We start from the raw sequence: 26,087 nt of genomic DNA on the forward strand, positions 1-26,087 counted from the left end.
ACAGTGAAAAGTTAGCTACAAGAACAAATCCTAAAACACACCACAACTCAACATCACCAGAGTTCAAGATCGGTATTGTTAAAACATAAAAAGCCTGAATGGCAAAGAAATGGAGCTAGTTGAGGAATTGGATAAGTATCCGATTGACATAATAGGGGTGACTGAAACAAAAAAAAAAACAAATACTAGTGAGATCTTTCTGAGCAGCAAACACAAAATGTTATATTCAGGCAATGACACTCAAGGAAAAGAAGGAGTGGCCATAGTATTCAACACTAAATATGAGGATAATCTTCTTGAATGGCAGGCAGTCTCAAGTAGAGTGATGTGGCCAAATATCAGAATGGGGAACTGGACAATGAGACTTATTTGGGCCTATGGTCCCACAGAAGATTCTCCTAAGGTAGAAGTGGAGGAATTTTTTGAGGCTTTAGAGAAAGCAACTGACACAATGAAAAAGGAAAAGTTGGTCCTTGTTGGGGATCTAAATAGCAGAGTAGGAAATTATTGTCAAACTTACAAAAATATTTTGGGAAATTTTGGAGAAAAGAGCAAAGCTAATAATAATGGCAAATACCTGGCCATTATTATTAGTCTGTGTCCTGAGTAGATTTCTGCTGAAGACATGGATTGATTATTACTAACACAATTCCAGCATAAAAATAGGCACAAATAAGTCTCATTCCATGCAAAAATTCACATGGAGAGAACAAGGAATAAGAAAAGTCTCATTGACTATGTTATTGTCGATAGTTATGTTTTCTATTTTTCTATATTGTATTTTCATTTAAGAAAGTTTTAAAGCAAATAAAATTAGAGCAGCTCTCACATGTGAACTGACTAAAATACACAAACATTATTAAAAAAAAAAAAAAATGAAAGAATTCGAGAACAGGAACCACGCCTTGGAGATTCAGTGGCAAGCCCTGAAGAAAACATTGATCGATTCAGCCAGAGAGGCATGCGATAGGTTGTCTGGAAGGATAGAAAAATCAGAACTCCATGGTGAACACAGGAAGTTAAAGAGGCAGTGAAGGAAAAGTAGGAATCATATCAAAAGTTCCTGGCAAATAAGTCAGCTTGTGCTCTTAGAGAATACAGAAACAAATGCAAGAAAGCTAAACACTGTGTAAAACTAGCTAAACAAAAGACACGGGAAGACTTTGTAAGAACATAGAAAATAAATATGAAGAAGGTGGCAAGATATTCTGGAGGTTGTTCAAGAAGCTCAGAAATGCAGGAAAGAGTGCGGTTAAAGGAATTAGAGATGATAAAGGTGACCCGAAAACTGGAGAAAAAGATATTCTTGAAGTATGGAGTAATTACTTTGAAAATTTGCAAAATGAAACAAACAGTGATAGCACAGTTATAAAAAAACACTTAACAAGAATGCAGTCAAGAATACATATCCATACTTGAAGTAGAAAAAGCTATCAAAGGCATGAGAAGTGGAAAGGCAGCAGGAGTAGATGATATTCGACCAGAAATACTCAAGTATGGAGGTATAAAAGTCTTACAGTGGCTGCACCGCATAGTTCAGAAAGCCTGGGCAGAGGGACGAATTCCCAATGATTGGAGGAGAGCTCTCATAGTACCCATATATAAAAAGGGAAATAAAACTGAACGTGAGAATTACAGAGGTATTTTCCTACTGAGTGTTCCTAGTAAGATCTATGCAAGTATACTTGAGAAACGGTTGAGAAGGATTGTGGAAGTGAACTTGGTGAAGAACAAGCTGGATTCAGGCCAAATAGAGGCTGTCAGGATCAGATTTTCACTTTACAACAAATAGTTGAGAAATCATGGGAATATAACAAAGATCTGTATTTAAGTTTTGTAGATCTGGAAAAGGCATATGACAAGGTGCCAAGAGGAAAGCTATTCAAAATGCTAAAGTTATATGGTGTCAATGGAGCATTATATCATGCAATACTTAGTATTTATTTCAGTTTTAGGTCAACAGAATTGAAATAAGGATGGTTTAATGTTAAATCTGGTGTTAGACTATGATGTACATTATTCCCTTGAAGAAAAGTGGTATTAAACCCGATGTCAAAATTTTGAGATTCTCATCTCTCTGCTTTATGCAGACGATGTTATACTTCTAAATGAATCCACTACAAGTCTGCAAGATTCCCTGACTAAATTGAATAACTGTTGTAATGGATACGGTATGAAAGTCAGCAATAACAAGTCAAAGACCATGAAAATAGGCAGAAGCATTGAAAATATCAGCTGCATTGTGAATATTGAATTTATAGAACAAGTAGAACATTTCAGCTACTTAGGCACGATTTTTAGTGAAGTTGGTAAATTAAATATGGAAATAGACAACTGAATCAACAAAGTGTATGGTAGGAAGGCAATTGAATAAAATTTTATTGAATAAGAGAATCAAAACACTCAATTAGCTATATACAAGAGTGTTTAAACTAATTTTAACTTATGGATCTGAGATCTGGGTCAGAAGTAAAACACTTGACCAAAGACTGGAGACCGCTGATATGAGAGTCTTGATGAAGTTAGGGGCATGAAGTGATGGCATGAATGGCAATATCATATTAAAAATGAGGATATTAGGAAAGAACGTCGCATTGTCAGCATCCAGGAATGTATTAGCAGAACTAATCTCAGGTGGTATGGTCACTTAAACAAAATGTGAGAGGAAAAGACTCAGAGAACACTAAGATATAGGTGGATTGATTGTAAAAAGTGCCTTAGAAGATAGAAATATAAGATCTGACAATATTGGAGCTTGAACAGGTAATAGATTGATTTGGAGGAAAATTATAGGTAAGAGTTAGTAATGATATAAATATTTCATGTACTATCATACACCCGTTACTTGTACATCTGACATGTACACCCCTTAAGGGTACATGTCAGGAATTTGATGATGATGATTATCTATCTCTAAAGTCTGTTAGTCACAAACAGTTCTGAAGAACTGAACTATTTTTGACCTTTTTTTTGTCATTAGTTGTATTAATTGGCTTAAAATTGAGTGTAGATAATAGGCTTTAAAGATACCCAATAACACCTTAGTTTTTATAAGCAATGTCATATTTTTCAGAATTATCATCATTGCTACAGGATCCTAGTTTAAAGTGGTGCAATGTTTGAATGGTAGCTTGGAGCATTATCCATTAATAAAAATGCTCTAGGTCAGAGGTGGCCAACCTTTTACGTTCCATGCTCCAGTTTTTTCAAGTACGAGTTCAGATGCATCATACAACTCTTGTACCTTTTAAAGACTAAACATAAAAGACATAAAAAGTTTTTTACCTTGGGTTTATTATACGTTAAAGATACCAAGAAATTGTATACTTGGTTTTAATCCTTTACCCAAGGAAACAAAACAGTGTTTTGTGCATGAAATATATTCATGTCTGATTTACTTGTGTGTGTGTGTGTGTGTGTGTGTGTGTGTGTGTGTGTGTGTGTGTGTGTGTGTGTGTGTGTGTGTGTGTGTGTGTGTCTGTACTAAGGCAAGTGATGTGAAGTCATTAGCCTCTATATACAAGTAGCTCAGACATGAATATATTTCATATGTTCCTCATGTTAAATGTCCTCACGTCATGGACGGTAATTAAACCTAGGTCTTTCTGACCAAAGGGCTTCGCCTACCATCTGAGCTATGGAGGTTCCTCTTATAAAAATGCCTAACTGGGTTACATTACAGATGTCAGCAGTTTCATCCAAAGCTGAAGAAAAGAAAGTACAAGCACGGATCAGGTTTTTCAGTTGCTCAATTTATGTCTTTTATTATGAGAAAAAGTATTATAATTACGGCTATTTTGCCTGCTTCAGTTTAGGAGTGCCCCTGTTTAAATGTCATTGGCTATTTACTCATGGATTCTTAGGGCATTGTAGATGTGAATTTACCAAAAAGTATATGTAGCATAAGGAAGAGAAATTTACACATACCTTTTTCTGGGTGTTGCGGCTTTTCTTCTTTCTGCGATGTCCGAAAACTACTGAGTGTGTTTACTGAGGGGAGGGGTAGGCAATTTGGGAGAATTAAATTAGGAAAAACCTGGGTTTTTTTCAGTAATATATATATAAACATATATATATTATATTATTATGTTATATAGGGTGGGGAAAAGGTGAAAGGGTTGATTTTTTATATAGGGAGGGGGAAGGGGAAAAGGGGGTTGACTGGGTGCAGTCCGTTTCGACTATTTTTGGTCGTCATCATTCGGAAAGTGGATGCTATGTCAGGTCAGGTAGGTGCCTCTGTTTTTGAAGTGTTTGTGTTATCGCCTATTGGTTGGTGTTGTGACCTCGATTTTATGTTGTGAAGCTTCCAAACCTCAGAGATTATGTAGGGCCTGTGTACGTTGATAGAGTTCGCATCACATTTTATGGCTATTGTTTCCAATATTCTAAGCATTGTCTTGTCTGTCTACTATGATGGCCTTGTCGATCTGCGGGGTATGTTTTTGTTCAAGGGCGTGAACGGTTATTTCCTTTTTTCCTGTGCTTTGTATTCGATTTTTCTTTTTGATGTTACGTTTTTTAGTGTTTAAATGTTCAGGAATAGAGATGGTACAATCATGGAAGTGTTCTTGTAGTCTTGCCCATAAAGACCTGATGGTGGAACCTGTGTAGGTGATATCACAGTCTTTTTGGCAGGGAAATTTATAGACTACATTGTGATGTTCAAATATTTCTTTCTGTGTGTGAGGTTTGGTGGGTTTTAAGAGATTTGCCAGTTTTTGGTTTGTGGTGAATACCAGTTTGTAGTCAATATGTTTGAAGATGTATTTATAGGCTTTGTATGTGTTTTGGGTATATGGTAGTTTGATAATTTTTTGTGTTGGGAAGTTCGTTTTGGTACTTGGGTTGTTTTGCCATCCTGTTTGCATAGTTAATCAGTTGTGTAGGATAGTTGCGATTTATGAAGATCTGTGTTAGTTTTTTTATTTCTGCGTTTAGACTATTCTGATTGGTTGAAAATTTGTAAGCGTTTATGAATTGTAATAAGATGATAGATTTTTTAACAGAATATGGATGGTATGAGTGAAAATGGAGGTAGTTACCGATATGCGAGGGTTTGTGGTATACTTTCGTGGCTATTTTGTTGTGTGTTCTGGTTAATGTCAAGTTTAAGAAATTGATGGATTTTAGTCTGTTGCTGTAACCGTTTAGGGATGTTTTTAAGGTGGCGATGTGTGTGTGAAATTACCAATGCATAGAATATCGTCCACGTATCTGCCATAAAAGATGATGCCAGGGGGAGGGAAGGGTGGAGTGGGAGTGATTCTATATGTGCTAGGAATACTTCCGCTAGTTGTCCACTGATGTTTTGGCTCATGGGGAGTCCGAAGATTTGAATGTACATGTTGTTGTTGTTGAACTTGAGGAAGTTTGCTGAGATTATTAGTTTTATTAAGTTAATAATGTCAATGGGCATTAGTTTAGTACGAGAGTGTAGGGTGTGGTCTTCTGTGAGTAGTGTGTGTGTATGATGTCTAAAGTTCTGGGAACGTCCACGTTAGTGTATAAAGAGGCCGCATCCAATGAAGTGAGGATGTCTTCTTGGGATAGGGTTAGGTTTTTTATTTTTTTGAAAAGGTCGTCCGTGTTTTTTATCATGAAGTTAGACATTGTAATTAATGGTTTGAGAAGTTTCGCTACGAATTTTGATGAAGGGGCTGTGGTGGTATTTTTATAGGAGACTATTGGTCTCATCGGGTACCCGTCTTTGTGGGTTTTTATTTGTCCAAACATACAAGGGGTGCATGTGATGTGGGGGGGGGTCGTGTTTTTCAGTGTAGTTTTGTCTATTTTATTTTCATTTTTTTAGGATGTGTAGGGTAGTGTTGATTTGTTTTATGAGGTCGGGGGTGGGGTCAATTTGCATTTTTCAGTAGGTGTGTTGGTCATTTAAGATGGCTGTTATTCTAAGACATACTAAGACAAGTTATACTAAGACAATTAATGTGAAGTCATTAGCTTCTATATACAAATAGCCAAGTCATGAAGATTGTCATGCACAAACTTTGTTTGCTTACGCTCAGATAAACGATTAAACAAGAATATTTGCAAGAATACACGCAAACGTAAGTTTCTGAGGCTAGCAGTTCTGTGGGAAGTTTTCGGTATTGAGACCACATTATGTTGTAAATAAAGAGTTTAATAAAAAATAAGCAATTAAAACTTGGCAAGTTTTGTATGTCGTAAGACTTAAATCATTAGGGGGTAGTGGTACATAATTATTTTACACAACAAAAGCCAATCAACAATTAATTACACATATTAGATTTTTTTGATACCTTCACAACTGTTAAAATAATTGATGAGCCAGGATATAAATGGTAAATTCGTTACTGTTTGTTTATGTTGGAACATTGCTAGTTGTTGCTATAATGTTATCATAGGTCTGTGGTAGTTAAATTTTTGATGAAAGCAGACCATACTTGATGTAAAATTAAGACTTGATTTTTATTGCATTGTGTTAGGCCTGATTTATGCTCTCTTCTTTTTTTGATGTCTTTTATGTGTTCAGACATGTGGATCTCTCCCGACTTTCCTGTCTGGCCTGCATAATAAATGCCACAAGAGCAATGAATCTCATAGATGCCTGGTTTTTTAGGGTGATGTAGAGGTTTTGGTAGATGTTGGAATCTTGATAATTTTTGTGTGTGGTTTTATGAGGTATGATAGATATTTTGCTAAGTTCGAGGTCGGAGAATCTTTCCCATCTACAATTGGCCATAATGGAATATCTTTTTATATTTTGTTTCCTTCAATATCCTTGTATTTCTAGTGCACCATCAATTCTTGGGACCAATGGATGTTTTGATGATGATAAGATTTTTTTAAATTCTTCTGGCCAATTAGGTAACTTTTTGATCAAGTTATTGGCTTTATTATGTGTGCATCATGTGGGATCTCTGTCTAAGGATGAATAGGTATTGGAATCTTCCAATAGGCTGTTAATTTTTCTTATGTATCCTTTCTGAATTCATAACTACTGTTTATTTCCTTTATCTGCCTTAACTATTACTATGTTTTTATCCCATCTTAATTCTCTAAGGGCTATTAACTCCAATTTTGTTAAGTTTCTACGTGGGAATTTACATTTTAGCAATAAGGTTGAAGTTTGTATGTGGATGAGATCTGCCAAATCTCAAGGAAGATTGCAAAATTAAAACCTCCCTATTGAATATAATCCTATCAGCTCTCAGATTAGAACTCTCCACAGACTCCTTAAGAAAGTCACTTCTTGGCCTGTGGAAGTCACTAACAAACTAAAACCTTTAACTCTAGACCCCCCCCGATTATATGGACTCCCAAAAATACATTAACAACATGTGCCATCAAGTCCCATAGTGGATGGCATTGATTCCCCGACATATAAATTAGCCAAACATTTAGCCAAAACACTTGCACACTATACTGGCAACACACCATCACACATAAAAAACTCAGCCCACTTTAAAACCAGTGTAGAAAACCTCTCACTCTAACACACTGACATAATGGTCAGTTTTGACGTCTCCTCCCTATTCACTAATGTCCCACTCAAAGAAACCCTAGAGCTCATCCAAGCCAAGTTTCCTCCCGATATCTCAGCCCTATTTCAGTTCACTATGAACTCAGGCTATTTCGTTTGGCAAGGAAAGTTCTACAAACAGATAGAGGGGACAGTCATGGATTCACCGCTTTCCCCACCCTTGGCCAATTTCTTTATGGAGACCTTTGAAGAGAAAGCCTTGAACTCTGCCCCACAAAAACCCACTATTTGGCTTCGTTACGTGGATGATGTGTTCGCTATTTGGCCACATGGCTCAGACTCACTCCACTCCTTCCTAACACACGTAAACAACCAACACCCCAGAGTCCAGTTCACCTTAGAAAAAGAGGAAAACAACACCCTCCCCTTCCTAGACACTTTAATCACCCACCAGCTTGATGGATCTTTGGTTTTCTCTGTTTACAGAAAACCCACCCATACTGGCAGATACATTCACCAGCAATCCCATCCCCCCACCCCCTCACATCAATATGGGGTTATAAAAACACTATATAACAGGGCAAAATTAATCTGCTCAGATGACAAGGCCCTAACTACTTAGCCAATGGCTATAACCCCAAAAAAATCCAAAAAAAAAAAAAAAATCCAAAAAATACTCAAACCAGTAAACCACAACCCCCTCCACAATAAAGATTACACCAAATCTATCACTATCCCCTACATCCAGGGCACCTCTGAGAAAATAACCAATATCCTCAGAAAATATGACCTTCCTGTTACAGACCATATAAAAAGTTGGCATCCCTTATCCGCTCTACCAAAGACCAACCACTTCCCCTAGACCTACCTGGTGTATACCAGGTCCCTTGCAGCTGCAAATTGTCCTACTTTGGCCAAACAGGCAGAACAACAAATATCAGGATTTCAGAACACAAAGACTACATCCGGTTTCACCAGTACAGCCGCTCTGGGCAGGCAGACCATGCCTTAGATACCCACCATAGAATTCGTTGGAAGAAAACAAAAATAATACACCGCTACAAGTTTAAATACAAGAGATTATTCAAGGAATCTTCAGCAGCTCTAAAAAACGTTCCCAACCTCACCAAAGTTGGCTGCATGAAACTTCCCCAAATTTGGGAAACTTACATTTTGAGAACTTCAGCCCAACTGCCAAGTCAACCAAATTAGCCCACCAGAGGGCACCATTAGGACTTTAGGAACAATATTAGTTTCTTGCTTTCTTCCTTATTTGCTTTTGTTAGTGCCTGCGTGCACATACCATATCTTTATGTTCCTGAAGATGGCAACGTGACGTTGCCGAAATATAGAAGTTATTTATTGAAGTTACCTTTAATTAATATACTTTATATGCGTTGTTAATTCCGTAAACTAATTACCAGTTATGTATGACCAACGTATAAGCCTTGCTACTAGAAAATTAAAACCATGGAGAGATTTTAATTTTGCAGTCTTCTGGTTGGAGAGATTCTCCAACCTCAACTTAGCAAAATATCTGTCAAACCTGTATCTGCTGGAAGTGAAGATTATCTGTAAAAATTTACCACTGCAGTGGAAAATTTTTATGCCACTATATTTCAGTACTTGAAGTCTCATTGTTCTGCCTACTTTTTTCCTCTTCTCAGCCTAGTTAGCTAAGTAGATAGCATTTGTATTCTCTATCTAGCTGGCTTTGGATTCAAATCCTGTAGATATAAATGTTTGTTAATATCTTTAAGTGGTTGCGTTTCATTGTTTGCTATGAGACCACTACCCTTCTTCCCTTAGTTTTGCTTGTAACTTTTGAAAGAATTTAAAAAAAAAAAAATCCTGAAGAAATTCATTTATTTCATTTTATTTTATTAACTGATATTCAGAAAATGATGTTCCAACATGGCTCATCACAGCACAAGAAAACTCAAAAATCAGGCCATCAAATCAGAAGAGTAGGAAAAATTGAAAAAATCCCTCTCAGAATGGTCATTGTTTCTTGAGTAGTGTGTGCTGTTGTACTATCCTGTTGAAATTACATAGCAATATTATGTTCTCCAGACCTAACGACTCCAAGCCTGGTACCAAAAAAAAAGTTTTGGATTAATTCTATGTAGTAACCATTTATGGTAACGGAATTTCCTTCTTCATCTTTAAGATATTATGACCCAGTCATAATTCTGGCCAGTCACATCATGCCAAACTTCTGTTGGTTAACTGGTCTAGAGTGATTTTCTCTGAGATTTTCTGTTCCCCAGAATCTTCAGTTCTTGTTAATGGGAAAAAAAAATTAGCATCATAGTTTAAAAAGTCCATGACAAGTAGGTTAGATATGTGGCATCATGAGAATCCCAGCATTAAACATTGTGTACCAATAAAGGTACAATTTTGTTTGCAATATCCATATACGGTGATGTTGTTGAGACACATAGTGGAGTGGAATGTCTTATGGATTTTTTGAACTTCTCATATTTGCTGATTTCGATGGTCCAGACTATTTGTAGTCATCTTGTACATATCCAGTTACCAGTGTACATACTTCATTGGCTGTCCATTGTGTTGATGAATATACATTTCATCAGTAGAATTAACAAGCCATAAATACTATTGATGACAGGTGAAATAGCTCTATTTACAGATGATGTGGTGATTTAGGCACATTTGAAAGAAGTGCTACACAAATTTGATGAATGAAACAATGAGACAGAACTATTGAATTCTATATTGATAGTAAGAAGTGGGTGTGTGTGGGGGGGGGGGGATGTAAAATCAGAGGAAAAATGCACAAATTGAACATTGATAGTCCAGTCCTGAGGTTTGAAAATTTCAAATATTTGTAATTTTGCTTTCTGGTGTTAGAAGTTATAGCAGATATCAAGCTTTTAACAACAGAAGTCACTTTTTACCTGTTATGTCCACTACAGGTAGGACATGGAGACTAACAGATAAGTAGGATTCAGGCAACAGAAATGAGTTTCGTGAACAACATAAGTAAAAAAAAAACAAGAGAAGAGAATTAGAAATTTGGTCATTAATAATGTATTGGAACTGGAAAGCATTGAAGAAATTCATATTGAGGAAATATGCTAAAATGAAATGACGTAAGAGAAGATTTATTAAAACAAAACTTGAGAAGGAACGATGCCTACAAAGTATGAATAGGGAGAATGGAGGACTCCTTTGATCTGCATGACTGACAGTTTTTCTGTTGGAACAGTTGATGATCAGCACAATATACGTTTTGTAAAACATCATGATTGTTTATGAAGTGGAGGTACCAAATTAAAAAAAAAAAAGTGCATTGCGATAGATACGAAGGACTTCCTATGACGAATCTTTTGATTGCTTAGAGGGTTTATGATAATTAAATATATGTGAAAAATAGAAAAGTCAAGCACTGTATAGGGTGAATTTCAATTTTTTCACATTGGTGACTGATTTCTTGTTTTCTATTTATTTTTATTATTTTTTTTTATCTCCTGTTATGTATATCTACACTGGTGTCCTAAAGCTAAGGATGAACTACATTTTTACCTGTATATGAAAAAATTTTCCGGACTACAGCCAAATGTGGACATAAATTTATTGCCAGCATACTAATAAATTATATTACCCAAAAATATGTTATAAATTTCATACAAATTAAATTGTAATATGTATTTGGCAAAAGTTACAAATTTCCCAAAGTAGTAGTTAAGGAATTCATGTTCAGTGCTTACAGAAAACTATGTGAAGAGATATTTCAGTATGGAATATGTCCACCCTGAGCTGCGATGCAGCTCTCACAATATTGCACCATGCTTAGTACCAAGTGATTCAGGAGTTATTGAGGCAAACTGGCCCACTTTTCTTCCTTCAAAGCAAGGATAAGGCCTTGTTTGTTTTCTGGAGGAGAATTTCGAGCAGCAACGTGTCTCCCTATTGCATCCAAAATGTGTTCCATTGGGTTGAGATATGGGGAGCATGCTGGCCACTCAATTTGATTAATATCCTCAGTCTCCAGAAGTATCCCCACTGCTCATGTACAATGTGGTGTGGCATTGTCATCCATAAAAATAAATTCTTCACCTACAGTACCATGGAACAAATGAACATGACATTAAAGAACTTTGTTGCAATATCATTCATCAGGCATAGTCCCTTTTTTCCAGCACCTGTAGCTCAGTGTGTCCATTAAGCATAATACCTTCCCATACCATGACCCCCCAGCACTGCTGTGTCTATTCCTTTCAAGAAAATTCTCACAAATGGCAAGCAGTACCACTTTCACATCAGATCAAGATTGCCTAGAATCAGAGGAAAGACTAAAAAGGACTCATCTGTCAAGAGCACATTAACTCATTGGTGTATTTTCCAATTTTTATGAATACACCACTGAAAACATACTCTACAATGAGCTGTGGATAAAGAGGCACAGACTACAGGCCTTGTTGCAGATGTTTTTCCACAATTTGTCCAGATATCTGTATACCTGTGCTTGAATGGAGCTGACCTGCTGTGGTGGTGCATCGATTACATTTTGCTTTTATAACCAAAAATCTGTCTTCATGCTCTGTGGTAGAGTGAGGCAACCTCTTAGAAAATGTCTGGAAGACATTCCATTGGTTTGAAACATTGTCCAGCGCCTGAATACAATGCTACGTAAGATTCCATACTCTCCGGAAGTCAGTAATTTTGCGGGCTTCTTCAAGCTTTCCAATAATTCTTTCCCACATGAAATCGTCTAGCTGATGTCTTTGAGACATTACAAGACATCCAAGTTTGCAACTTTATTCCTTCATAAAAAGAGCTTTCTTCACTCACAATTTGCTTAGCAGAGCATTTTGCCATTTTATCCTTTTGAGTGCTAGCACGTGACCCCTTTGTGTACGATTCAAAAATTTGAATGTGTACCAGCTTTCTACTCAATACACAGCAAATACACTGGTTTTGGACACCAGTGTATTTGGCTACAGTGTTGATTGCATAGTACGTGTTGACTCACCTGCTGTTCATTTTTTCTTCTAGTTGTTCTGGTTTTCCTTTACAAATTTAAAACATTTGATTAAATAATTCACTAAATACCTCCACTATCATATATTTCAGAGTATTATACTGTTTCATAGCAGGAGCATAATACTTTTGCATATTTCGTATGCTTCAAGACAATACGATGTTAAGCGGGTGTCTGCTGAATTTCATCTGCTGCTGTGGTTTCATCTTCTTTGAATATACTGATTTTCTACCAACAAGTAAGGATAAATTGCCACTTTTCATAGTTGAGTAACTATCATATTTCATACTCTTGCACTCTCTTTGAAACTGGTTTGTATGATCAAATAAGTTTTTGAACCAAAAGATTTTTCCTTCTTTAGCTTATGTTGTCTTAGCCATAGGATTTTCAGGTGATATGTTAAGATTTCACCCAGCAATTATTGTAAATTTGAACTCCAATGTCTAAATCAGAATTATAATGACTGCTTAAATTTGTCTAAATTTTTGGGAATTCGTCATATTAAAGTATTACACTTTCCAGTACTTAAGTCTTTTCTTGAATCATAATAGAATCTGTTACTTAATATCTACCATTCTAATGGGAAAATTATGTATTGTCTCGTGTTGACTTTCAATACATGAAATCCTTATAACAAATGTGCTTGCTACAACAAATTATCAAAAAAAGTTCCTGACCAAATCTCTTTAAACACATTATCATTTTAAAGCAAATTTACTATATCAAACTATCCGCTGTGACAAACTATTTACTGTTTTCTTGTGGTCCATTAGAATTCACTATAGTGCGTCATGAACTATTTGTTAACCGCTGATTGTGTTTAGACATGTTGTGTATTCGAATATTATTAATTGAAATAACTTTTCTAAAAGCAAGCAGTTGAATCTTTTGGTGAATGAGATTTCATTATGCTTTTTTTGCACAGTGAGAACTTCACAGTGTATTATTTAAATACAACATGATGTAAATGTTAATCAAATTTTTATTGAAATTTTGGATAGGTAAACAGAGAATAATAGAATGCCCTCTGACAAAATATAGACTGACTTGTTTACTTAATTTTGTATGCAGTATATAATTTATATATATGATGCAGTTGATTTGAGTTATCTATAAATCATAAATCATACCTGTTTATAAGTGGTGGAGTATAAATGAATATGCACACTGTTGAATATGGGAAATTATGTATTAGCAGTCTTTATTAGCTGTCATTCATTGTGATTAGAAATTTCAAATAAACTTATTTTTTGTTTATTTATTTTATTTCTTTATTTGACAGATGGTGCTGCTTCAAGAGCTGGTGTTCAGCAGGGAGACCGAATTATTAAAGTTAGTTGATTAAAGATTATTTACTAATATCTTATATATCTACCCTATATATATAAAATGATAAGCCTTTTTATGTCACTTTTTTTGAAACGTTTTGAAACTCAGGGGCTACCCTGAGTGTCGAGTCATCAGAATTCAAGGAGAACTGGCCTACCAGTCTGGAACACTGGGGGGTTGGGTGCCATAGGCACCAGGGGGGGAGGCATAGTCCCCCATAATATATATATATATATATATAGCTATTTTGGGATAATTTTTTCGTTAATTTTCATATTCTCCTTTGAAATTAGTTTTTTAAAACTAAATTTTCTGTCCTCAGTTTAAATAGTAGATGTGATCCTAATAAGTGTCACATATGTTAAGCGTTTATTTTCAATAAGAAATGATAGAAAGGGGATGGGAGTAAAAATTTCATGCAGAAGCAAATTGATGCTTGGGTGTTGGGATTGGCTACCAACAGATAGATAATTATTATGATTATCTTAATAATAATAATTAAAATGTTCATTCATGTAAAATACATGTTATATAGTACAAAACTTATTTTTATGCAGTTAGGATTTTTGCAATTCCATATTTATTGACAAAGCAATTTGAAATGCTGATATACTTTTTCATTCAGCAATTTCTGTTGTCAAACCATTTCTAGGTTCAAGATTGATTGCTTTTTTTCTCTTTGTTATCATCCTTTTACACACACACACACACACACACACACACATATATATATATATATATATATATATATATATTCATTTTTAATATAAACTGACTATAAACCCAAGAATTAATATATATATATACAGGGTGTTCGGGATAAATTTGACAGTTTCGTAAGGAAAAAGAAAATCTTCTTTGTATCTATTAAATTTAATGAATTGACAAAAAACATTACAGGCAGAGTTAATTACAATACTATCAACAAGATTTACTCAAAATAACCACCATTAGCATCGATCACAGCTTCAATTCTGCTTCGGAACCTCGAACAAGCTGATGCTACAGTCTCCCTGGGAAGGGCCGCAAAAACTGTTTTAATTTTATCCATTAACTGGGATTTTGTATTACTGGAAGTGCGATTGGTGTCTTTTTCAACTGCGCCCCATACAAAATAATCCATGGGGTTAAGGTCTGGGGAGTTTGGAGGCCAAACATTTGGACTGGTGAAGTCGTAGAAATTTTCAGACAACCATTTTTGACTTTTCCCAGAGGTGTGGCAAGGGGCCGAATCCTGCTGCCATACATACGGCCTACCATTGGCTACCCTTGTTATCCAGGGCTTGACTACAGTTAGCAACTCCACGAACAAAGCCCGAATTCCAATGCCAGGGTTCTTCAACACCTGTTCCTGCAGATTTGCGAGGAATTCTGCTGTACGAACGCAATCAGATCGTCTGCTAGGGATCTTTCTTCTTGCTACATCCTCGTAGTCACCATTGCAAGTCTCTAGTTCATGCCTGATTGTTTTTACTGTATTCAGGGAGCATTGGGCAGCAGTCGTAATATCCTTATTTTGATGGCGGGCACGAATCATCATGATACAAGTTATTCTCTTCCATGATTCAGGTGGGTTCCAGCTATCCATCCTTTCTGACATCTTGTATATGAATGAAGAAGGGTCCAAACTTTTAAATGAAGAGAAGTGTGTGTTAATACATGTAACTTACGGAAAAATATAATTAATTATAAATATGTCAAATTTATCCCGAACACCCTGTATATATATATATCATCCTTATCAAATTCCTGTTATGTACCCTTAAGGGATGTACAGGATATGATAGTACTAAATGAAAAATTTCCATCATTACTAACTTCCTATCTATCATTTTTCTCCAAATCAGAGTGTTACCTGTTAAGACTCCAACATTATCAGATCTAATATTTCTATCTTCTAAGGAACTTTTTACTGTATCAATCCACTTATATCTTGGTCTTCCTGTGGGTCTTTTTCCTGCCAACCTGGCAGAGAAGACTTGTTTTGCTAATCTTTCCTCTCCCATTCTGTTTAAGTGACCACACCAGCTGATATTAGCTTTGCTAACACGTTCCTGGATGCTAACAATGTCAGATTCTTTCCTAATATCCTCATTTTTAATATGATGTTGTCATTGATGCCATCTGTTCAAACCTCTAATCTTTCTCAGGATTCTCATATCTGTGGTCTCTAGTCTTAGGTCCAGTGTTTATTTCTGACCCATTTCTCTCAGATCCATAAATTAAAATTAGTTTGAACATTGTCTTGTATACGGCTAATTTTGTGTTTTGACTAATTCTCTTATTCCATAAAAATTTATTCGATTGCCTTCCTACCATACAAGCTTTGTTGATTCTATTGTCTATTCCATATTTAATTTACTATCTTCACTAAAAATTGTGCCTAAATAGCCGAAATGTTTTACTTGTTCTCCATTCACAATGCAGTTGATATTTTCAATGCTTCTGCCTATTTTCATTGTCTTTGTCTTGTTATTGCTGACCTTCATACTGTATCCATTACAACAGTTATTCAATTTAGTCAGGAAATCTTGCAGACTTGTAGTATTTCTTTAGAAGTATAACATCATCTGCTAGCAAAGAGCTGAGATTAATATCTCCAGTTTTGATATCAGGTTTAATAATGTGATTCATATAGATAATAAATAACAGAGGGGATAATGTACACCCTTGTCTGACACCAGATTTAACATTAAACTATCCTTCCTTCAGTTCTAACTGTTGACCTAAAACTGAAATAAATACTAAGTATTGCTTGATATAATGCCCCATTGACACCATACAACTATAGCGTTTTGAATAGTTTCTTTCTTGACACCTTATCATATATCTTTTCCATATCTACGAAACTTAGATACAGATCTTTGTTATGTTTCCATGATTTCTCAACTATTTGTCGTAAAGTGAAAATCTGATCCTGACAACCTGTATTTGGCCTGAATCCAGCTTGTTCTTCACCAAGCTTTTCTTCCACAGTCCTTCTCAACCGTTTCTCAGTTCTTTATTCTTACCAGGAACACTCAGTAGAGAAATACCTCTGTAATTCTCATATTCAGTTTTTATTTCCATTTTTATAATGAGTACTATGAGAACTCTACCCCAATCATCCAGAATTCATCCCTCTGTCCAGGCCTTCTGAATTATGCAGTGCAGCCACTGTAAGACTTTTAATACCTCCATACTTGAACATTTCTGGTTGAATATCATCTACTCCTAGTTCCTTTTCACATTTCAGGCCTTTAATGGCTTTTTCTACTTCAAGTAATGGATATGTATTCTTGCATCCCTGTTGAGTGTTTTATTACCAATATGCTATCACTGCTTGTTTCATTTAACAATTTTTTGAAGTAATTACTCCATACTTCACAGATATCTTTTTCTTCAGTTTTCATGTCACCTTTATCATCTCAAATTCCTTTTACACTACTCTTTCCTCCATTTCTGAGCTTCTTGAACAACCAGCAGAATATCTTTCCACGTTCTTGAAATTTTTTTCTGTGTTCTAACCAAAGTCCTCCCATGACTTTTACTTAACTAGTTTTACACAGTGTTTAGCTTTCTTACATTTGTCTCTGTATTTTCTAAGAGCACAATCTGACTTATTTGCCAGGAACTTTTGATATGCTTTCTTCTTTTCCTTAACTGCCTCTTTAACTTCCTGTGTCCACCATCGAGTTCTGATTTTTCTGACCTTCCAGACAGCTCTACCGTATGTCTCTCTGGCTAAATCAATCAGTGTTTTCTTCGGGGCTTGCCACCGAATCTCCAAGGTTTGGTTCCTGTTCTCAAGCTGTTTCATTTTTTCTTGAATAATGTTTGTGTATTTTCTGTATTTCTGTGTATAGTCTACAGTTCACATCTGAAAGCTGCTTAACTTTTATTCGTTTTAAAACTTTCTTACATGTTCTTCTTTTCAATATGAAATTCAAATTTATCCTGCTGAAGACTAAATGGTGATCACTTCCAATTTCAAATCCTATGTACACTCTGGTGTCCTGAGTGTACAGAGGATTTGTACACTCAGAGAGTGTACAAATCCTCTGAGAGAAAATTTCATTATCAGCAATAACATAGTCGGTGAGACTTTTCTTATTCCTTGCCTCTTCTCTCCATGTAAATTGTGCACATTTTCATGTTGGAACATGGTGTTAGTAATAACCGTTCCATGTCCTGAGCAGAAATCTTACGGGAATTTGCCATTATTATTAGCTTCTCTTTTTTCTCCAAATTTTCCCAAAATATTTTTGTATGCCTGACAATCATTTCCTACTCTGCTATTTAGATCCCCAAAAAGGACCAACTTTTCCTTTTTCATTATGTCAGTTGTTTTTTCTAAAGCCCTAAAAAATTCCTCCACTTCTACCTTAGAAAAATCTTTTGTGAGACCATAGACACAAATAAGTCTCATTGTCCAGTTCTCCATTGTGATATTTGCCCACTTCACTCTTCTTGAGACTGCCTGCCATTCAAGAAGATTAGCTTCGTATTTAGTGTTGAATACTATGGCTACCCCTTTTTTTCCTTGATTGTGATTGCCTGAATATAACATTTTGTATTTACTGCTCAGAAAGATCTCACTAGTATTTGTCTGTCTTTTTTTGTTTCAGTCACCTGTATTATGTCGATCTGGTACTTATCCAGATGTTGAATTGGGGTATGTTTTTGGATTTGTTCCAGTAGCTGACTTAGTGTTAAATACTATGACTATTCCTTCTTTTCCTTGATTGTGATTGCCTGAATATAACATTTTGTATTTACTGCTCAGAAAGATCTCGGTAGTATTTGTCTTTTTTGTTTCAGTCACTCCTATTATGTCGATCTGGTACTTAGATGTTGAATTGGGGTATGTTTTAGTATATGTTCCGGTAGCTGACTTTTTGCTGTTCTCCTGCTTCCCTGGCAAAAACAACAGGGGCCTTGTTTAACTGGGTGATTCTCCAGCCAGCATGAAATTCTGTCATGTACCATCATTTTATTTCAATGAAGCCTGCAGGCCACTAATCTATATTGTGGTATTTAGAATTGTAAGATGCTTTTCAGATTCACAAGTAACACTGTGCATTTGATACTTTACATAAAATCCTATAAAAATAAACAAACTCGGCTTGAGGAGTGTAGGTAGGAATCGGGTTCATGATAAGTAAATACAATCAATACTCGAAAAAAACATTCATTTTTTGCAATGTCAATGGGCAACTTGGCAATGTTTTTCCTTGACCAGCTTGTCGATGTTGGCATCAGTGTTGTAAGTCACTATGCACAGAGTATTCTCGAGATGTTGGTCTGTAATCTGAGTTCTTCTCTTGGACTTCACATGCTTCATTCTAGAGAAGAACTGCTCACATAAATATGTGCTTCCTAACAAAGCACACATCTTCAAAGCATGCCGTCGAAGATTGGGGAATACGTCCTCAGAAATCTAGTCTTTGTAAAATGTAAGCAAGGGAACATTGAATAATTTTTCTCTCAAAGACGAGTTGTTTTGGAGATCAAGCAGCTCAATTTGTACTGAGCCTGACATTTCGGCAACATTGACACTGAATGGCATTGAAAATAAATCTAAAGAAGACTATTAGTTACGAAAATCACTAAATCTCTCTTCGAACTCACTTCGCAACACGGGTAATTTTGTAGCGTATTCATCAAGAGATGAACAGTTGGACTCAGCGAGAAGCTGAAAATGAATTAAATCTTTTTTTGCAAGTTGTGCCTCCCAAAGTTTTAACTTGGCCACAAAAGCTTTGATCTGATCAAACAGAATGTGCACCAGTTGATCTTTGGATTGTAGCCACGTATTTAGGGCATTCATATGCAATGAGATGTTGGTCACAAAGGCAAAGTCTGTCATCATTAAGTCAAAGACCCTTTTAAGAACCTTCCCTCTGCTCAACCAACGCACATCACTATAATAAATCACATCGCCGTGATCTGTTTCGCACTCTTGGGTCAAAATCTCTTGGAATTGACAATGATTCAATCCTCTTGCCCTAATAATGTTGACGACAGTCACAATAACTTTTATGACATTCTCAAATCCAATAGTTTTCCACACAAATTCTCCTGCTGGATTAAACAGTGGTAATGGATGAAATCTTTTCCTTCTAGTTCCGGTTCTTTCCATAGCAGCGCAACAAACCCTTTGTTCTTTCCCACCATAGCAGGGGTACCATCAGTTACCGCACCCATGAGGTTGGTTAAGCTGAGGGTGAAACGCTGGAGCGTTTTCTTGGCGGCTTCAAGAATATCAGTGCCTTTCGTCGTTCCCTTCATAGGTATGAGCACTGGCAGTTCTTCTGTCACATTAAATTGTTGATCAATGCCACGATCAAAGATAGCCAGTTTTGCTGTATCCTTCACATCTGTGCTCTCATCTAAAGCAAGTAAATATGACAGAAATTCGGATGACCGTTTTTTTTAAAAGTTCCTTCAATGTCATTGGCAAGTTCTTCGACATGGCATGCCTACAGTTACCCCAGACAAACTCGGTTTTTTAAACACTTCCTTATTATTTGGGCACAGAATTTCCCCAGCAGCGATGAGACACTCTTTCACAAACTCGCTGTCCAGGAAGGCTTTTGAATTTTTAGCAATTTTTTCAGCTATTACATAACTTACTTTGATGCACGCTTCGCTCACTTCCCTCTGACTTTTAAACATACCCTGCTGGTATTTTAAATCAATTTGGAGATGGTTCACTTTGTCCACATAAAGTCGCCCTTGAAGCATGTGATCGAAATTGGATGCATGCTCATAGTGTCATTTTATATTGTATTCTTTTGATACTGACACCGACTCACGACAAATTGAACACACTGGCTTATTGTCGATCGGCACAAAAAAGTACAAATTGGTCCACTTTTCATTAAAAACCCGACAAGAATCACTTGATTTACTCTTTTTACTCGTAGACACCATAGTAATGGAAGGTGAACCCAAAAAATCATCCAAAATGGCCATGTTACAGTTATTATCCATTGAATATGTCTCTCACTAACGAAAAAAAAGTCTGGCAATATGAAACCACAATAGGCTATGGCTGACACGACGAACCTGCGTGCACCTTATATACGAATATCACACTGTTCACGACTGACTGACACTGTGGACTAGATCCTCTTGTATTTATATTAAGATAACGAAGTATCGAGAACCTTCAAGATGTATCTGGAAGGCACTAGACCATGCACTCAAATGAACTACTGCTTCAGCCATCTAACTGCGACGTTAGTACTAGTACTTAAGTACCACTTGGTGCTGGTATAATGGCTGAAGAAGCATGTCTATTTAATATTTATTTTTATAGGATTTTATGTAAAGTATCAAATGCACAGCACTTCTTTTGAATTTGGATAGCATCTTACAATTCTAAATACCGCAGTATAGCTTAGTGGCCCGCGGGCTTCATAAATTATTTTTTATTTAATTGAGTTTTAATGTTAAGTAGTTATTTTTTCAAAATGGCCGGCTGGCCACAGGTGGCCAACAGGCCATGCGTTGAAGACCCCTGCTTTAAAGGCTATGTGGAGGTCTCCTCTCAGTTATACAACTTTGACCCTTAAGCACCCCTATATATGTGTGTGTGTGTGTGTATATATATATGTGTGTGTGTGTGTGTGTGTGTGTATTTTTTTTTTTTTTTATTTTTTGCTATAATTGGACCATTTTTATTGACAATGCCATTAAAAATGACAGTAATTTTCCAATTGTTTGATGAGATTTTAACAAAATTCATAATTTATAATTGCCTTTAAAATTTCTGGGGTCATTTCAGTTGGACCATTTTAATGGAAATTAGGAAAAACAAAATTATGTGTATGTTGTACATATGCAAAATATGGTATTCATTACATTGATCGAATTAAAAAACAAGGTATTTAAATTCGATCAATGTAATGAATAGTGTCATTATATAAGAATGCAGTTTTTTGAAAATACCTTATTATTATTAAATCTCCACGGAGTCATGAGACTCATTGTGGAAAGTCTCATTGTCTCTCTCTCTCTCTCACACACACACACACACACACACACACACACACACACACACACACAGTTTATCATACATTGCCTTAAATATATTCACTGTCTCCACAGTCGTACACAATGCATTCTAATCACTCTCCATGCAAAATAAATTTGTCCTCACTCCTTTGCTTATGCTTTTCTTATACAGCTTCCAGGGATAATCTCTTATTCTCCCTCTGTCTTTCCACCATTCTATTGAATGGTGGAAAGACAGAGGGAGAATAAGAGAAAGACTATTCCTCCACATTAATCTGGTAATACTCCTGTAACAATTTATGTCTCAGTTGTACCCTTCTCTTACTATCTATTAGTTTCTGCAAATTGCATTTTCTCAATCTGTCATTATACTCATGTCCCCGAAATTGTCCTTTCCACAATCACTCCCAGATCTCTTATATCCTCTACGTTCTCCAAGGTATTTTCATCAGTTATGTACATTACATCCCATCTCTGCTTCCTAAATTTCAAAACCTTACACTTTGCAATATTGAACAGACAAACCCAGGTCCTCCTGCAAAGCCACAGCATCCTCTCTACCCCTCATAGTTCTCAACTTTGCATCATCTGCAAACAACTGCATATCATCATTCAGACCTCTCCCAATAGCATTAACTTACAAGTTGAACAGCAATGGTCCCTAAACAGACCTTTGGGGCACACCACAATTGACTTTCCTCTTCTGATATATCACTCCTCCATAGATAATTCGCTGATACCTATCAGACATCCAGTCTCCAATCCAGTGCACTAATCCACTATCTATCCCAAATTACCAGCTTGTCATGTGTCAGTTTATTAAAGGTCTATGCAAAATCTAAATATACTAGTGTGTGTGCATCACCCTTATCCAATTCATTTGTCATCCTGTTATGATAAATAAATTGCTAAAGCATGTTCTTCCCTTAACAAACTATGCTGGCCATCAAAGAATATTTTGCTGTTATCTTAATTCTGAATCTTTTGTCCTGACTAACCTGTTTAGTACTTTAAACAACTCCAGACCTGGGCTATAACTCAAAGATATGAAGCTGAACAATTTTGTTCTCTTTCCACTCCTTTGGAACTTGATATAACATTCCCTTGATACACATGGTGAAATGCCATCTAATCCTACAGCCTTATTAACATCAGCACAAGAATGAAATACATTAAATATTTCAACTATAGCCTCTGCAGTGGTAATCATTCTACTATTTTCACTAATGGGTATCATTCTTCCGTAATCATCCTTTCTTCTACTGGCTATGTATTGAAAAAACTTCCTGGGAATTTTTTATTTTTTTTAAGCCTCGTTAGCTAACTGCTGCTTGTACTGTTCTTTTACTATCCTTATCAAGCAAGTGACCTTCTGTGCCTGCTCTTTGTACTCCTCATGCAGCTGGTTGTTACCAGTTACATTTTTATGATTGTCAGTAATCATTCCTCTATTTGTTTTTACATATTTATATTAGATACTGTCCTCCAGCAACAGCAACTAGGACATCTACAAATTATCATGTTCTTTTATCTTCTAATTCCCAAATAAATTGTACTCTAGGGTAATTTTGTCTCCTATGGAAAGAAACTGTAGGGAGCACTGATCTCAGACTCAATTCAAAGAAACCTTATTTTTAACTATCATAGCTGCAGTCACTAATTACTCCAATTAATCCAAAAATAATTTAATAAATCAAATATTATTTACAGTAATTATCTACACAACTCATGTATTTAATGAACATACACTCTCTGTCCAAAAAGAAACTAAACTTTTCGAAAATAGAAGAAACTAGTGGCATCACCTGTTGTATCTTTTTGTTGTCGAAAGCGGCAACCTTCATTAGTGTTGTTTCAACTGTTTATGACATTTGTTTCATTAGAAGCCGAGTTATAGTGCCAAGAGTGACAGTGTGTTTTGATGAACGGTCGGAAAATGAGTTTCAAACCAAGAGCTGTGATTGACTTTTGTGTTAAACTTGATAAATGTTTTACCGAAACACATCAAATGCTTCAAAAAGCATACGGTGATGAATGCTTATCCCATACTCAAGTTTACGAGTGGTTTAAGCGATTTCAAAGTGGTCGTTCAACTCTTGAAGACGACGAAAAGCTGGGCCGTCCAAAAACTGGACTGAGCAAAGTTAACATCCAAAAAAGGCGTGATTTCATCAAAGAAAACACGAAATCGTCCATGAGATTGATTAAAGATGAATTGGAGATTCCAGAATCAATCGTGCACAACATTTTGACCCAAGAGTTTGGTTTGGGCCTTCATAAATTTAATTCGAGATTTGTTCCCCACAAGTTGACCGACGACCAAAAAATGTATTGAATTGAACAATGCAAGGAATTAAAAACATCTTGTAAGGACTCAAACTTCCTTGAAATGATCGTTACTGGTGACGAAACATGGTGTTTTGAGTATGAGTCTGAAACTAAGCACCAGAGTGCCGATTGGAGACCACCAGAAGAGGGGCATCCGAAAAAAAAAAGTCGCTTGGAGAAGTCAAAAGTAAAGACAATGCTGATTTGTTTTTATGTTTACAAGGGCATTATCCACAAAGAATTCATTCTGCCTAGCCAAACGGTCAATGATGAGTTTTATCTTGAAGTTTTGAAGCAATTAATAGCAAGAATTCGTCTTGTATGGCATGAATATCATGATGCAGGCAGCTGGGTTACTTTTGCATGATAATGCACTATCTCATCATTCGAACGTTGTGAGACAGTTTTTGAGCAAACACCAAGTTTATGTGTTGGATCACTCGCCATATTCACCTGATTTAGCACCCTGTGACTTCTTTCTCTCCCCCCCGACTTCATTTGCCGATGAAAGGAAAGCGATACGACACCATTGAAAATGTTCAAGTGGCAATAACCACGACCCTCAACAGTATCCCAAAAACCAATATAAAAAACTCATTTAACGAATTAATTGACCATGCCAAATGCTGTATCAAAGCTGAGGGAGAGTATATTGATTGAAATAAATGATTTGAATAATTATAATTGGCCCGTGTTTTATTTTCTATCAAAAGTTGGGTTTCTTTTTGGACAGAGGGTGTATAAAGTCATTATATTGTGACTTAAAAATATATTAAGTCACTCTCTTACACGTTCTCTCCATTTAACCTACTAAGATGAATGTGCATTGAGAACTTAAAATTAATAAATTCATAATGATAAATATATATGCCAAGGTAATTCATCACTTGCACTCTAAGCAACTTCAAGTGGATTTTTTTTTTATTATTTTTTTTACTACTTAGTTCCTTGAGTGGGTTAAGAGTAACAGTTATATTAATCCTTGTACTAAATTCTCTGTTCAAAGTTGCTTACTCATCCATCCTGCTTTCAACAAAAGAGAGAAACATTAAGTGAAGAAACAAATTAATCCTACCTTGCACTAGTTAAGAGCATATTCTAAGAGAAACACTGCTTACATTCAAAATGAAGAATAAAAGTTATTGTATAACATAATGGAGGCACATATATTAATTTGTTTTTTTCTGCTCCAATTGTCAATCTTTAGTAGTTTCTCCAATTTGGAGAAACTACTTAAGATTAGAGATAGCAATCATGGTAAGCCAGTGTGTGTGTATCTGATCCTCTACCATTCTTTTGATCTCATAATAGCTTTTGTTATCCATCCATTTCTTTTTATCATCAACCCAAGAAGTTCTTGGTCTACTAGGAGATCTTCTTCTCTCTCATTTTTCCTCCAGTATTTCCAGAGACAATTTCCCTTCTAGTACTCTTAATGTGTGTCCTACCACCTTGCACTTTCTCTTTATAAGGTCTTCCATGAGTGCTCTTTTAATTCCCATTAATTTCAATACTACTTCATTAGTTTCTTTCTAATAAACCACCTGGATCACCTTGGCCGGAAAAAATTATTCCTATTGCTGAACATCCTGCAATCTATATTGGGACTTTAATAGTCACCATGAACAGTGGAATTATGCTCGAAACAACGAATGGGGCAAAAAACTTGTTGATTGGATTGAACTAAATAATCTTCACTTAGTCTTTGATGCCAAAGACAAAGGCACTTTTAGATCTGCGACCTGGAAAAGAGACTATAACCCTGATTTATATCTTGTGAGCAAAAATAATTTAGGTCACCTTATTCAAAATCTGAGAAGGGTCTTAACTGGCTTTCCTCATAATCAACATAGACCAGTATTAATTGAATTGGCATTTCCATTCCATTTGTAAGATCAAAGCCTATTCCATGCTGGAATTTTAAAAAGGCTGACTGGAATAAATACGCAAATGAACTTG

At 35.9% G+C, this 26,087-nt stretch overlaps 1 protein-coding gene across 1 annotated transcript in view; it reads left to right on the top strand.

Annotated features, from left to right (window-relative positions):
* Positions 1-26,087, top strand: part of LOC150106740 (rho guanine nucleotide exchange factor 11-like) — an 837,747-nt gene that overhangs the window by 99,881 nt on the left and 711,779 nt on the right. The window contains exon 4 of the mRNA XM_090393466.1: positions 13,753-13,802. Within this exon, the coding sequence (XP_090249592.1) occupies positions 13,753-13,802 (50 nt within the window). The remainder of the gene's footprint in view (positions 1-13,752; positions 13,803-26,087) is intronic.

The sequence above is a fragment of the Typopeltis vanoorti genome, chromosome 5 (assembly GCF_054136105.1).
Source record: "Typopeltis vanoorti isolate ZY-2024b chromosome 5, IOZ_Tvanoo_1.0, whole genome shotgun sequence".
NCBI classification, from domain to species: domain Eukaryota; kingdom Metazoa; phylum Arthropoda; class Arachnida; order Uropygi; family Thelyphonidae; genus Typopeltis; species Typopeltis vanoorti.